Consider the following 16,810-nt stretch of genomic DNA (forward strand, 5'->3'; position numbering starts at 1 on the left):
AGCGCATGCCTGTGAGTTTGACTAACTACAAAGTGATATCCATTCTCCTGGTCGATTGTCACATTCGCCCATGTACACTGTAGGTCATTTAGAGGCACCAGTATTTCATAAACAGTTTAAAAGTTCTGTGGATGGATTTAATTGTAATGTTATGTTATAGCCTACTTCGGCTATAAGCGAAGGACAGATATGCGGTCGCTATGACGACCAGCTGTGGGCGGGGGTCGGTGGGGGCAGATGATCCGCGGTGGAAGCAAAACGTCCATCGAGCTGAAACGATTAGAGCCGAGTGGTGACGAGCTGTGCAGGGCAGTAAAATGTGGTGGAAATGAGCCATAGGGCGGGTTGCGCGCGTGTACAAAGGTTATATAGAGCTTATGACGTCATAAGCTCCTGCATTTTAGCACCTCGCGCACTGCTCTCTTCAATGAGGAAGTACCTTGTAGTAGGAGTGGGCTATAAATGGGTCATTTGTAGTTTTGCTTAGGTCTCAGTTTTTTTGTATTCCATTTGCCCTATCTCAACATGAAATGACAAAATTTTCGGCTTCAGGTCCAAGAAAAAAGTGTGCAGGGCACAAATCCAAGATGACCACCGTTTTCCCTGAAAAATCGAATTTTTAGCCATAACTTTGTCATTTTGGGGTATTTTTACTTGGTTGTGGTGTCTAACCCTATGTTTTGGGGGTCAAGCAATCTATTTATGCATCTAGAAGTAGTCACAAACCATCAGATGTTGAGTTTATACATATTTTGTATCAAATTGACCCTTCTTTACCTCAATTTTGAACCATGCCCGTAGACCTAATATTTATTGGTAAATTATAAAAAAAAAAAAACAGTTAGACAACAGATTGAATTTGACATACTATAATAATATTAATAGCAACCCTACACTGCTAATTATTACCAACATCTCACAACATTTAACTGTTATTTCACCACAAAATACTGTATGGTGAATTTGATTGTGAAATAGGCCATCCGCTGTCATAAGTCAACATTACTGTAATCACATGAGGGAGATGGGAAGACAACATCCCTAGAAGAACAATTTGACTTGATTCTAGAGGAAGCTGGGGTACACAAGTCATTTAGCCTCTACAAAGAGAGACGTTTTACTAGACTTTGATACCAGGCAGGTGCAGTCTATGATTGCATTCCCTACATCAAACAGTTACTTGAGACACTGCTAAATAATCTTCTTGTTTGAGCATGCAACATTTACCTTGAGAATGACTTCATAATAGCAGGATTTAAAGCACTTGCTAATTTTACGTACAGGGTGACAATGCCCTTCCTCAACTGCGTTGAGATAGCAAGCCAGGATTTGCTGGTTAACATGCTTCCTAAGCTCTGCAGTGACCTTGCTGACAGCTGAGAGCCTTAGTTATCATGTAGAGTGGATACATGTAAAAATGGAAGACAATGCTCCACAAAGTGATCTCGATCACCTTCTTGGAGAGATGTGTCCAGGCCGCGAAAGGAGCAGAATTGCAGTGCAAACATGAGTATTAGGATGTTGATCCTGATGCTGCATGAGCAACTCCTCTCTATAAACTGACTGCAGACCAATGGAAAAACCTGCCCACAAACAACCTGAATGCAGAGAGGTACTTGGCCAAGTGTGGATATCTTGCTTCCCAGTCAGCCCAACACTCAAATAGGATGTTCAAGGCGAAGGGGATCAAAGATGACCTTTATGCTAACAGATAGACATGGCAGTGAAGTTGAGCGGTCAACCACAGCTGTCCTTAAACACCTAGATGCAATGGAGGTGACATGGAGTAACAAACAGAAAGAGAAGAAGAAACTGAGGTTGAGAGAGAACCTGCAAAAGATGATTTTGTTGAAAACTTCTTGTGAAGTGCAAAGAACATGGAGGGCCTGTTACATCTGTCACTACTCACTGAAGTGAAGGCACTTGTCCTTAAGAAGTCAGTCACCTGAGCTGAAGGCTTACTTGAGGCAAGAGATCCAATACCAGAGAGTTATCAGAGAGAGAGAGATGATCGAGATCCTAATTGTGCTCCTCTGGGATGATTACCAAGCTGAGGAAGCGGTGGCATTTCCTTGTGAGGAGGAGGAGCCAAAAAGGCAGAGGGGATCACTCAGTAAGAACTTATGTTCCAGCCCAACCAATCACTTGCTGTCATTTGGGATGAGAGGCATCAAAAGATGGTATATTGGGTTTTACCTTGATGATAATGGGGACGGAACCTTCCGTGTGCATCACCTGATGCGCGTTGGTACCGGAGATTAAATTTGGCAGCGACCACCTGGCACTGATGACATCCAGGATACTATTGGGCAGCAGATTGTGCCTGTGGCAGTTTGAGGAGCCTGGGACTTCTCTAGGAGAAAACTGTTATGTTTTAAGCAATGCCCCTGAAATTCAACATAATAGTGAAATATGGTAAGGTGAAAAAGGAGGTAAATTTTGTCAAAAAAGGTATTAACTCAACATCTGATGGTTTGTAACTATTTCTAGATGCATAAATAGATTGCTTGACCCCCAAAACATAGGGTTAGACACCAAAACCAAGTAAAAAGAGCCAGAAATGACAAAGTTATGGCTAAAAATTTGATTTTTCAGGGAAAACGCTGGTGATCTTGGATTTGTGCCCTGCACACTTTTTTCTTGGACCCCAGCCCAAAATTTTTGTAATTTCATGTTGAGATAGGTCGAATGGAATAAAAAAAAACTGAGACCTAATAAAATTGACCAAAAAAGTGTTTTTGACCTCTGTATAGCCCACTCCTACTTGTAGAATCTTGTAGAAAAGTGTCGATTTTAAGGCTTTGGGTTGAAAGTAATGTATAATAATTTCGGAGGCACACAATTACTAACACAAGACCCTAAATAACATAGTTAGAACGTTTTTGTGGATTTTGGTTTCCAGGGACTTTAAATATATTAATAGCCTTGGAAGAAGTGGAAAATCTATTTCAAAATGACATTTCAGACACAATGTACACATCTTTACCTGAAAACTTGATTCCAGCATTCACATAAGTGAATATGATTTTATGCAATTCAAGTTAAAAAATTCAGTTTCACCAACATCCTAAAATGAGTGGGAAGTAGATATCTCAAACTGCCTTCCAGATGAGGGACCGTCACCAGGAAAATGCAGCTGCTACAACTGTATTGTCCATTTACTCACACCAGAGCTTGAAAAAAAAAAATGCAGTGTTGTTAAATCTATCTAGGGCATTCACGACTAGTGAATTTTACTAGTCGACTAGTCGTCCCTAAATGTAGTCGACTAGTCGTGTTTTTTTTTTCGTGTTTTTTTTCTCCGTTTTCCGTTTTTTTTTAGTTCTTTAATCTTTAAGAAAGAACATGAGGTATTTACATGACATACATGGACTATCATATCCCATATCCCATATCCCCCACAAAGAACATCAAAACAAAACAAGAAAACTGCATAATATACACAATAATCCAAGAACAAACAAGACTATTGGACAACCAACCAAACAAAAACAATGCATTCAGCTCCTATCCTGATAAGCCTAATGACACTGGGGTAAAAAGTTCTTAAAGGCAAACTCTGTATGTGGTTGCCATATTTTGGGGATGTCTAAGAATTTGCCTTTGCTCTTGTAGTAAATGTTATCCAACGTATGGTAGCTTGAGAGTTCATTCCACCAGTGAACTACAGCTTGGATGCTTTCCAATTTAAAGCTATGCATTTCCTAGCTGCCAACAGGGCAAGATCTATGTATTTACTTTTAATGCATTGTTTTTGTTTGGTTGTTTGTCCAATAGTCTTGTTTGTTCTTGGATTATTGTGTATCTTATGCAGTTTTCTTGTTTTGTTTTGTTGTGTTTTGATGTTCTTTGTGGGGGATATGGGATATGATAGTCCATGTATGTCGTGTAAATACCTCATGTTCTTTCTTAACTCATTGAGTGCCAATGACGACAATCGTCGTCAATTCAAATACTAACGTAGAGTGCCAATGACGACGATTGTCGTCAATTGCGTTTTTTGACGGTGGGACGTGGATCAAAGCCTGATCCATCTCCTGTGAAAGTATGGTGGATGTTGAATGTGTAAAAGCTATTTTACGGACCCATTAGGTGGCGACAGTGCTCTCCAGATTAGAGAAAGGCGAGGAAAAAAGAGAGAAGAAGTCATGGGGAAACGGAAATCGCATCGGTATGCATCAATATGCATGAAGCATAACGTTAGCTGTGCCTGCAGCAGCCAATCTGCTGCCACAGTTGAGCCCCTCCGTGTCCGCTGCGATAGCCCATCCGCATGATTAGTTGTGGAGTTGTTATTATTCTCAACTGGAAGCGATGGGAGCCGGTGACAAATACACGCGGAACGCTGTAAAAAAGCGCAAAAAAAAGAGCAAACTCAGCAGAGAGCCACCAGAGCCACCAGAGACACACCCACGGAGGAGGGGTTTGCAGTTGAGGGGGGGGGGGGGCACGCAGCAGGGCAGCATACAACACCGACCCAGACAGACTCAGACAGCAGGACAGGATTGGCAAACACAAGCTAGAATATCTGATGCCCACCAGCAGTAAATCAAGACCAGCAAGAAGCTGCAACCAGCAGCGCACGCAGGGGCCAGCGCTGCTGGTTGCAGCTAAAAACTATTATTTTGCCAAACAAAATTCCTTTGTTTTCACTGTTTTATTGAAGGAAATTATTTTTGAGGTGTCACATCAGAAAATATTAGCTTCAGAGTCAGTCATGTGCTTGAAATGCTTCATTTCACAAAAGGCTAATTATCTCAGCTTCTAGTTTGACACGTCTCTTTTTGGTGAAATCAACCTATCTTCTCCGGCTCATAACTAAAGAACGGAAAATGATATCAATAAACTTTTTTTTGCTGATGATAGAACAGAGTCTCATCGTTCTTTGGGCATGTTTGGTGTTTACATAGTAATATCACACAATATTCTGTGGGCCTCGGGAAATCACTGAAAACGCTCTGAAACTCTGGCACTGAGAGCATCCGTTTTCCAAAAGTGGCTGGCACTCAATGAGTTAAAGATTTAAAAAAAAACGACTAGTCGACTACTAAGCACAGTGTCGACTAGTGGTTTTACTAGTCGACTAGTAGACTAGTCGACTAGTCTGTGAATGCCCTACTAGGTGACAATATGTTTCTGTTGTCTAGGTGCTCATCTCCAGGATGTTATTCTACAAGGAGTGGGTCTGTCCTGGGCCAGCTTGTCAAAGCATGCTGCAGACTACTTGTCTGCTTTAGTGGACAGCGCCATGGTGCTGGGAATCAGAGACACATCACTGAGCAGGTACGTTGACATAGAGAGCCAAAGTGAACGTCACTTCCTGCCTTTCTCCCTGTACCAGCGTCAGAAAAAATACAACAGTGGTGAACGGAGACAGACGTTACTTTTTTGATCCCGTTTGAATTGTGCCACGGGAGTACACATGTTAAATGTTGTCAATTTAAAAGATAACTACGCGTGTCAAGAAAGTCGCAGTTTGTCCTGAAACTGAAACATTTTAGGTTTAGTTTTGTCAATCGACTAGATCCTCGTGTCGCACAATATACGTCACACCATCAACAACAATGGACTGGCGGGAGAGATGTCACTTATGCGACTGGTTGTGCGTAGTCTTTTCTGATTTATAACCTATAGTGCCACAGTTCTACCACAAACTGCGACTTTCTTGACATGCACAGTTATCTTTTAAATTGACAACATTTAACATGTGTACCCCGTGGCACAATTCAAACAGGATCAAAACAGTAACGTCTGTCTCCTTTCTCCACCATTGTATTTTTTCTGACGCTGGTACAGGGAGAAAGGCAGGAAGTGACATTCACTTTGGCTCTCTATTGCTATGTGGCAGGATGAGATGATAATCAAAATTCTTATGTATCGTCGGGCAGAAAAATATGGATCCTAATATTAGCTCCATTTTATTCTGCCTCAGTAATAGCATTTGAAACAGCTTGCCCATCACAATTTCACAAGCTCTTCATTGATATATGTCATATGATTTGCACTTTTTAAAATGGGTTTACATTCTAACAAGCCAATACTATTGCTCGAAAGATTTGTCATTTAGAAATAACATAATTCTGTCATACTTTATGATTGAACTTTTATTGATTACATTGTATTGTGGTTTAGTAAAATTGTGAACCCTATCAAATTACATTGTGAGATAAATGTATCATCCCATCCCCACAGTCTGTCCTTTTCTGTTCTCTTGTCAGTAGTTCCCCTGGTGGCAGTCGGTAAAAGTTCCTAGCATTTGGCTGCCACAGAAAAACGGTGCCAACACTGATGGTTGGATGTTCTGTCTTGTGCAGCTTTATTCCAGCAGTGAATAACTTGACCAATGAACTTCTGGACGTGGAGAAGTCAGACCGGAGACTTGGCAGGGAGCTGAAGGCCCTCAGGAAGATACTTGGTGCCACTCTGGTCCTGAGAAAGAACTTACAAGAGTAAGACGCCGGCTGTGGAGGATGACTGTGGCATGTTGATATCACACATTCCTGCCCTGTTGCATACATACGTACTGTATGTCTAGTCCTGTTGCATACATGTACTGTATGTCTAGTCCTGTTGCATACATGTACTGTATGTCTAGTCATGTTGCATACATGTACTGTATGTCTAGTCCTGTTGCATACATGTACTGTATGTCTAGTCCTGTTGCATACATGTACTGTATGTCTAGTCATGTTGCATACATGTACTGTATGTCTAGTCCTGTTGTATACATGTACTGTATGTCTAGTCATGTTGCATACATGTACTGTATGTCTAGTCCTGTTGCATACATGTACTGTATGTCTAGTCATGTTGCATACATGTACTGTATGTCTAGTCCTGTTGCATACATGTACTGTATGTCTAGTCATGTTGCATACATGTACTGTATGTCTAGTCCTGTTGCATACATGTACTGTATGTCTAGTCTGTTGCATACATGTACTGTATGTCTAGTCCTGTTGCATACATGTACTGTATGTCTAGTCCTGTTGCATACATGTACTGTATGTGTAGTCTGTTGCATACATGTACTGTATGTGTAGTCTGTTGCATACATGTACTGTATGTCTAGTCCTGTTGTATACATGTACTGTATGTCTAGTCCTGTTGCATACATGTACTGTATGTCTAGTCCTGTTGCATACATGTACTGTATGTCTAGTCCTGTTGCATACATGTACTGTATGTCTAGTCCTGTTGCATACATGTACTGTATGTCTAGTCCTGTTGCATACATGTACTGTATGTCTAGTCATGTTGCATACATGTACTGTATGTCTAGTCCTGTTGCATACATGTACTGTATGTCTAGTCCTGTTGCATACATGTACTGTATGGTACTGTATGTCTAGTCCTGTTGCATACATGTACTGTATGTCTAGTCCTGTTGCATACATGTACTGTATGTCTAGTCCTGTTGCATACATGTACTGTATGTCTAGTCCAGTTGCATACATGTACTGTATGTCTAGTCAACACTTGTACAAAAAGTAAATCCAAAGATTTTCACAAATTCATTCAATGCAATATATTTGAAATATAACTTGTGTTAATTTCCAGGGACATCAAGGAAACAGTGAAAGCTCAGCAGGTGGAGAGCGCTACAGCGGAGGAGAGACTCCTCAGAATGGGTTTTGTAACAGCAAAGTCTAAAGAGCTCAGTTACAGGAGGAAGAAGGCAGAGGTTTGTTTGTCTAATGTTTCCTACGTTCCTGTCTTCAGGGCAGATTAGCACAGTAATGACACTTATTGCATATTTTAACTCTGTACACACTGCAATTCCCATGCAGACACATGTTTACGCAGCAATTTATTTACCAGATATATTTCTTTCTTTCTAAATTATTTTTATTCAAATTATTTTTTATCAAGTATACATTAAAGCATATTACAACCAAGATACATTTCAATGTATCATTTACCCTGCATCTCATTTCATTAGCCTGTCAAGTTACCATGTTTATTTTTGACTGAAGTATGGAGCTTGCTTTTACAGTTTGATTCTGTTTTGTCAATCCTGCAGGATCAGCTTGTATCCGGAAACATGGAGAAGACTCTCTCCCACCAGGCTATTGTGCATCTCTCCAAGGTAACTGCAGGTGTTCAGATGCAACACGGTCGAGTACCAAGGGAAGTCATACTTGCTGGGTTTGAAATGTGTGATCTTATTTTCCTCTTGTGTGTCGTTGCAGGAAGTCACTGCGCTGAAGCAGGATACAATTCCATTGATAAAGAAACTGGAACCTTACTTGGACTTGAGCACAGTATGTTTGTTTTTTGTTTAGTTCATTATAGTATATATATATACAGTATATATATACCTGTGTGTGTGTGTGTGTGTGTGTGTGTGTGTGTGTGTGTGTGTGTATATATATATATATATAAGCCAAAAGTCTGTCTCATTGAGCCCTAACCAAAAGTATGTCTCATTGAGCCCTAACCAAAAGTCTGTCTCATTGAGCCCTAACCAAAAGTCTGTTTCATTGAGCCCTAACCAAAAGTCTCTCATTGAGCCCTAACCAAAAGTCTGTCTCATTGAGCCCTAACCAAAAGTCTGTCTCATTGAGCCCTAGCCAAAAGTCTGTCTCATTAAGCCCTAACCAAAAGTCTGTCTCATTGAGCCCTAACCAAAAGTCTGTTTCATTGAGCCCTAACCAAAAGTCTCTCATTGAGCCCTAACCAAAAGTCTCTCATTGAGCCCTAACCAAAAGTCTGTCTCATTGAGCCCTAACCAAAAGTCTGTCTCATTGAGCCCTAACCAAAAGTGCTTTCAACATGAGCATTTTTGTATTGTATTGTATTGTTTTGTATTGTGAAGCGTCTTTGAGCACTTGGAAAAGCGCTATATAAATCCGACCGGATGTATTATTATTATTATTATTATTCTGTCGAGTTATGAAAGAAGCTTTGCGTTTTGTGATTAACAGGATAAACTTCTAAAAATTCAACATTTGGAAGTCATGTTCTGAACCAGCCAGTTTAAACACAGATATCAGGCTGCTGACCTGAACATCTACACACACACACACGCACACACACATGCAAAGCAACTGTTGTATTTGATATACTTCCCAAAAGTTATTTTAATATGTCATGAGTTATTATGTATATTTTATTTTTGTTTTTAGCTTATTTTAAACTAATAGTTCAAAACTTGTCGGAAGTAGGCTAAAGCGTTTCATTTTGATATGAGCCTGCTAGATTGTTTGCCCGCCACTGTTGTCAAAAAGGCCCAACAGCGAATACACGGACTCAGGCGCCTGAAGAAATTTGGGCTAAGGCCAGAAATCCTTACGGACTTCTACAGAAGCACCATTGAAAGCCTGCTGACTGGCTGCTTCACCACCTTGTACGGGAACTGTACCACCATGGACCGCAGGGCGCTACGGAGAGTGAGACGCGCGGCCCAGCACGCAACAGGAAGTGAGTTGCCAGAACTGCATGAACTGTATAAACAGCGGTGCCTCAGGAGGTCGCTGAAGATCATCAAAGACACAAACCACCCCCACAACAGCCTGTTCTCCCTGTTACCCTCAGGGAGAAGATACAGGGTTCCAAAGGCACGCACAAATCGCTTGAGGAACAGTTTCTTCCCGCAGGCCACGAAACTCCTTAACAACATACACAAATAGTGTAGTAGCCGTACTGTACCGCACTGTAGCTGCTACCATAACGTATGTCTAATGTTTGTATGTTTAATAAGGAATATGCTATTTGCACCTGTATGTCAAATACGCCGAATTTAAAACGCAGAGTTTAATTGTATGCTTAATAAGGAATATGCTATTTGCAACTGTATGTCAAATACGCCGAATTTAAAATGTTTAAGCACGTCTAAAGTATGCACATGACATGTGCACCTATATGTGCAGTGAATATGCCACTGTCTCTGACTTGTCTTATCACTATACTGCCTTATTGCTTGTTGTGTCTCTTGTTGTTTTTGCACTCATATGCCCTGTCACATTTGTACTATGTTGTAAACGGAGTCCTCAGCACAAGAATTTCACACGTGATACTTGTACCATGGAGTGACAATACAAATCTTGAATCTTGAATCTTGAATCTAGATTATGTCAGTGAATATTATTTAAATTTAACCATGCTTGTTTTGTTTGTTTGTTTTTTGCCTTCTTCGAATGTGTCTACCACCCTCTTCCTACAAAAGAATCCGTCTCTTGCTCAAGTGAGAATAGAAGAGGCAAAAAGAGAATTGGTGAGTGTGTGTAAAGTTTGATTCAATGATGGATGAGATGCGGCTCCATACCGTTAAAATGTTTTATTTTAATTCTATCTTCTTTGTTCACTTTCAGGCTGCAATTGATTCTCAAATTGAAATGAATGTGGCGTTCACGCTGAAGTGAAGATGAAAAAAAAAAGAGACATTCTCTCAGGAGTTTTGATCTGTAAATAAAGCTTGAAGAATAATCAAAGGATGAACGTTTCCTCCTTATGAAAAAGGCTCAAACTAACTGCTGCATACACACAAGTGATGTATGAGACATAGAGACAGTCTGCATGTCTGGGAACGCCCATACAGGCTCTAGGAACGCCCACAATAGAGAGCCCCAGGGATGACGTATTTTTGTAGGCTGAATGCGGAAGTCCCAAACTTCCTGGTTCTTCACTGTTTCTGTCTATGGGATTTTTGAATGGGTTTTTGGCACGATGCTTCAAATAATGTCTGTGGGCAACGCAAGTTTAATCAAACGCGAACCAAGGTTCAGCGGGATAATCTTCACACATGAGGACCACTTTCATGAGTTTTGAAGCGTATCTGCGAGCCCTAGAGGTAAAAAGCTTGTGCTAAGATAATCCAGAACTACACACAGTGTCGCATAGGCGTCCACGCATTGATTGCGAGAGAAAGAATTTCCGCGTTCACTCGTGATGACGTATAATATCCGCGTCGACATTGTAGTCTCATTTAGCCGTTTGCTAGCTAGCCACCCTTTTAACGGCACATAAAAGCTTCAAAACTCATAAAAGTGGTCTTCATGTGTGAAGATGATGTTACTAAACACTGGTTCGCGTTTGATTAAGCCAGCGTTGCCCAGAGAGATTATTAGAAGCATCGCGCCAAAAACCCATTCAAAACTCCCATAGGCGAAAACTGTGAAGAACCAGGGCTGTTAGCATCGATGATTTCCGGACTCGTTCCTGGGGCTCTCTATAGACGCTGGTTAGCTGGCTCAGCCTGGCTGGGGGCGGGGTCAGGGTGGGGTAAATTCCCCCGTTCTATCCATTCAGCAAAGTTAGAATTTAGCTGATAGCCCAGCCCAGGCAGACACGATCGGGGATTTAACCACCGCAGTAAACGCACATCTGAGCAGACGTCTTGTGTTCTGCTCTAGAACCCCCAAACCTGTAGTTTAGAGCCGCAGCACCGTCTTTTGGTGAGTCAGCCCATGAGATATATCGGCGGTTTTACCCCACTCGCGCGCCAGCCGTTTAACATTTTGTGGGCGTTCCCAGACATGCGGACTGTCTCTATAGATGAAGAAGCTTGAGGTAACAGCTGTTAAAGATGCATCTCAGACCATCAGAATTGTTTGTTTTCAATTTCAGTCTTTCTAAATTGTGTACTTCCAAACCACACTAAACCAAAAAAAAGTGCGTCCCTTGTCACAAATCTATTACCGGTACACTTTCCCTCTGATATTCTTCCCTGTTGCATCTTAATGCAGAACCACATTTATGACCGCCTAATGTAGACCACCTCTGACTTTGTCTCTACGTCCTCCACTGAACATTGAATAACCATAGCAGTGATTCATGCTTTCATCCCCAGTTAAACCAATCCACCTCTGTTCCATCATTAAAGCTGCTCCTCAGTCCTTCACCTTCACTCTGCCTGTCCTGTATATCAGGAGTGTTTATCACGTGTTCGAGGCCCTGCAGTCTCTTGCCCTTGAGCAGATGACACACTGTCTGCCACACATGAGAGAGCTACAGCGACAGACAGACAGACAGACAGACAGGTGTCCTTTTGATGCCCTTTCACAAGGGAAGGGACACACAGCCTCCAGACCAAGCATGTCCATCCATATTCCTACTACTGCATGTTCAGGTCACCAGGGGTATTGCATGCAAATAGCCTATTGTTGTTCCCCACTATCCAGCAGGCAGGAATCAATCTGATCAGCTAGTAATTGAATGTTTAATGATGCATCATTGTGGAGACACATACCCCTAATCCGGCTTCCCACCTGCAGACATGGCCAATTGTCCCTGTATGGCAGTGGTTCCCAACCTTAGGGTCGCGACCGTAAGTAGGGTCAGCTGAAATAAAAAAATAATATATATATATATATATTTTTTTTTACACCACACACAATTTAAAACTAGTGAAGATGATTAGGGTCAATTGCGTTTTTTGTTTGTTTTTTGTTTGGAGTTTAAAGTGAAAGTGATCATCTCTAAAATTTCAATTTTGTTCTCTTGGGTGACACCTATGGCGATGAGTGGTAATTGCAGGTGAGATCCAAACTGTCAATGGGCTCACTATCAGATAGTGACTTTTTTATGAAAATGTTTGAGATTGTAACTAAATCAGGATCCTGAGAAAAAAGGCGGAATTCTGAAAATAAAGTCACAATTTTGAGATTAAAGTCAGAAAAAGAAGCATACATGTGACATCACTGACAATATTATCAACGGTGTACCTGAATTTGAATGTCTAGGGTCCCTCGATTTTTGTGACGTCAAAATCGGGTCACGAGCCAAAAAAAAGTTGGGAGCCCCCCTGCTGTATGGGCATCCGACCAGGGCTCGAACCATGTTGGTAGGCAGAGAATCTACCACTGCACTCGTACCCACCCAGACACCCACTTAAAGGAATCTTCATGACTCAAACTCCACACTGAGTTCATGCTTGCTATTTTTCCCCACAGAGAGATAAGCTTACGTTGAATTTGGGCCATTTCATATACATTAGGCATTCAGACAACCTTCCGACAAGTCAACCATGAAAAAAATGACTTTTGCACCTCCCACCCATATGCAGTATGAGAGAGTGGAATAAGTAAAGCACGTTTGGAGATAGGATTTTGTTTTTCATTTGGCAAGCCAAATAAGCCTTTAATTTGTTTATCACACAATCTTGTTTATCACACACCTCATTATTAGGACACATACTCAGTATTCAATAGTTGCTCTATTCTAGGCCTACAGTGCAGACATTATTAATAATATTATTATTATTATGTAAAGTGTGTCACTGCATTCTACTTTCACTAGTGGACCCATGGGAGTTGGACCCCCGACCCCCCCCCCCTCCCAGTGGGAATTCTGCTCACACACACAGACACTTCTCATTCTTATAGTAGATTCCAGTAGATTTAGAGATTTAGGTGAGATACTGTAATTATGCACCAGAAGAAGTGCTTACATATTTTGATTGATGAGCCATTCATGCTACAGTCTATGATGACATTGTTTAATTCAGTCTGTCCTAACCTCATCCCTAGTGTTGTCTTATTACCATTCACTAAACAGTTTGGTTTGTCTTCCTGTTTAAGGTGTCATTAACCAAATGTTTTGTCTTTATTTTCTGGAAACACTCACTGGCACCATCGATGCTATCTTAATTGTTGTTTTTACTGCCCAATAATTAAAAAGAAAGTTGCTTTAACAACATGTTTTGTCATTATTTTCCTTCGCTCAAGTTCACCTACCAAATGCACTTCAATAATGAGAGGCTAGAAGTCATGTTTTTCCTTTTATACTAAAAAGAGGCTTGTCGCTGCTACGTACTTTTTTTGCCAGTGCTTGATTATGGTGATGTATAGTATAGGAATGCCTGTTCTGCTTCTTTGCACATGCTGGATGCTACTTACCATGGTGCCCGTAGGTTCATTACAGGCTGTAGTAGATCCTTTACTCATCATTGTACTTTATATGAGAAGGTAGGTTGGCTGTCCCTGTCTGCTCGTAGGCTTTTCCACTGCTACATCTTTATCTATAAGGCTTTCATTGGTCTGTTATGCCTTATATCTCTGTTCACATCTGACCCCCACATCGAATGTATCTTATAGCCTGCGTTCTCAGGACTATCTTAACCGCCACGGTCCCCAGAACTCGCACTGAGTTTGGGAAGAGGGTCTTCACATTCTCTGCTCCCTCTTCCTGGCGATGGACTTCCAAAAACTCTGAAGCTTCAGTCGCTTGTAACAGTGCACGTTTTGAAAGCACAACTCACAGACTTTTTAACAGCTGACTTGGGAGTGTGTAATTGCTAATCCAACTTGACCCTCCCTCCAACGGCATCCCCTATAACCCCTGCCTTCATCCCTTTTGTCCCCCCCCCCCCCCCCAATTTGGCTACTGCTTGCTCCATTTTATTTCCCTCCCTACTTTTGTGTTCACTGTCCATCCTGATGTTTTGTCCATCTGTGTTTTTATTATTGGTCTGTTGTTTTTAGTTTTTATGCTGCAATTTTTGGCCAGGTGTTGCTCGAAAAAGAGTTCTTTGATCTCAAGCTTTTATCTGGTTAAATAAAGGTGAAAAAAAAGAAGGAAAGTACAATCAACTTTAATGATGTAACAAACAACACTTAGATTTGGCGTATGACTCCATGGTATGATGATGCTCCTCTGAGACGTGAGGAGGATGACAACAGTGATTTATAGGATAAATAACCCCATATATAGGGAATTCTACAGGACTCATTACATTGGTGGTGTTCAGGGGAGGAGGTGGGGCGAAGCAACTGCTACAGCGAGTAGTCAGCCACTGAAGGGAGACACACAAGGAGATTTACAACACTGAAATAGAGGGAACTGATATATAGAACTTCAGTTAGGTGATTGGCCAGCAGGCCAGAGAAAGGGAAGCGTGGGAGACATTGATTGGACAGGAATGAATGGGCGTGTATATTTATGAACAGCCTGAACAGCCATTGCTGCAGTGGGAGAGAGAAATGAATGAATGGGATGGTTAATCAGACATTAACCATCTAGGGGAAGTAGCCTTCATTATTGAAAGCATGTCTGAGACATTAATTACCACTATAAACAGAGAGAGAGAGTCAGCAGCATCTGAGTGACTTCAATTGTTAAATATCTTAGAATTATGTTTTAGAATTGATAGGCCTACATTATTTTTCACACTTTCTTCTGACAACTTTGGAGGAATCCATTACTTTTGGGAAGTAACTTCCCACCATTTATAGTATTTTTGGATGAAGCACGCAGCGTTTGTCCTGATCTCAGCTGGCACCAAATCATGTAAACTTGTTATATTTGTGGATTTTGTTTGTTTTGTTTCCACATTTGTTTTATTGATTCGATGTTATTTATGTTATATAGCCTTTTATTGGGTCATTCCATTCGTTTACCACATTAAATAGTAGTAGGTTTCAAGGGCGTCGTTTTGGTGTCAAAGTTGGTAGGGTCGAGGACGGCATGAGGGGAGGGTGTTTCGGTGGCGCCCGCAAGGGCGCCGCCGAAAAAAATTTGAGGTTTTGTTTTACCTTTTTTAGGGGGTCATCCCTATGTTCCCCGGGTCCTATGTTCCCCGCTTTTCCCAAATAGGGTCCTATGTTCCCCGCTATGTTCCCTGGGAGAGGTTAGGTTTTGGGTTAGGGTCTGGGGGAGGTTAGGTTTAGGCGTGGGGGGTGGGAGAGGTTAGGTTTTGGGTTAGGGTCTGGGGGAGGTTAGGTTTAGGGTTAGTGAAAAACGGGGAATATAGAACCCGGGGAACATAGAACCCGGGGAACATAGACATGATCCCTTTTTTAGCCATATTTAGACGAATATCTCATTTTAAATCAACATTAGGATTATACTGTTGTGATGTCATTATTCAGTATCTTCTCCTTTTCTCAATAACTTTCATGTCACCACCTGCTCAGCTCTCCTGTCAGCATAATTGTAACTAACAAACACAAACTGGAGGTTTAGCCATCTAATCATGTTCTTTCACAAACAGCCGGTTTGGAAAAAAAAAATTGCCACTGAATCCCACACATCATACATCCTACATTTCTTCCTCCTAAGAGTTGCATGATCTTCAGTCAGATGTCAATTGCCACCATTTGACATCGCCAATACACTGTTGTCATCGCGCAAGCACATGGCTACTTAATATGGACGTTAACGTCCATATTATAGCCATGTGCTTCAGCTGCGCACTGTACTTTGCTAAATTAGCATCGATGCTAGCGGGACTTACCTGCTTGCTGCTGCTTGCACTACTGCACTGCTGCGTCACTGCTGCTTGCTGGTAATGTTAATCCCATGTCAGAAAAAGTCTCCAGATTTATCGCTAACAGGAGGGTCTGTCTGCTGCACGTGATTTCTATAACCCGGAAAACTGTGTGTGGGTGGGCGTTTGTTTGGTCATCTGCCAAATGAGCCAATCAAACGGGAGTTGGGCCAGTCCTGAATGGACTGGCCCATTCCGTTGTGAAAAACAGGGGTAAATGTAACTTTGAACATATTGCAAACTAATTTCACTCAATAATGGTCGGGTCAATTCTATCCTTGCAAAATATGGGAAGACAATCTAAATGACCTATATAACTGCACTCCAAAGATAATGCAAATAAGGTTGCTTAAAAGTTGGTAGGGACAATTGGACACCCTGAAATGTTGGTAGGGTCCGGACCCCACCGACCCTATGCAAAATGAAGCGCTTGGTAGGTTTGCTGGCATGAGCCAAAAAAAAGCCCTGAGGACAATCTTTTTCACAAACATTTACATAAAATAAAGTAAAACAACACCGATTACCTCTATTTCATCACTCTTTCACCAAACAGCTGCCTGACATGAATTTATGAGGCCATGAATACATTGAATTAATATTTTT

General features: G+C 41.4%; 1 protein-coding gene across 1 annotated transcript in view; it reads left to right on the forward strand.

Moving 5' to 3' along the window:
- The window catches only part of haus1 (HAUS augmin-like complex, subunit 1), a 15,499-nt gene extending 4,982 nt beyond the window's left edge, over nt 1-10,517 (forward strand). Inside the window, exons 3-9 of the mRNA XM_083638262.1 lie at nt 5,148-5,283; nt 6,315-6,449; nt 7,561-7,684; nt 8,024-8,089; nt 8,193-8,264; nt 10,169-10,216; nt 10,314-10,517. Coding sequence (XP_083494388.1) covers nt 5,148-5,283; nt 6,315-6,449; nt 7,561-7,684; nt 8,024-8,089; nt 8,193-8,264; nt 10,169-10,216; nt 10,314-10,364 — 632 coding nt within the window. The 3' untranslated portion in view covers nt 10,365-10,517. The remainder of the gene's footprint in view (nt 1-5,147; nt 5,284-6,314; nt 6,450-7,560; nt 7,685-8,023; nt 8,090-8,192; nt 8,265-10,168; nt 10,217-10,313) is intronic.
- Nucleotides 10,518-16,810: the final 6,293 nt, after the last annotated feature.

Source organism: Poromitra crassiceps (assembly GCF_964638095.1).
Source record: "Poromitra crassiceps genome assembly, chromosome: 1".
Classification (NCBI taxonomy): domain Eukaryota; kingdom Metazoa; phylum Chordata; class Actinopteri; order Beryciformes; family Melamphaidae; genus Poromitra; species Poromitra crassiceps.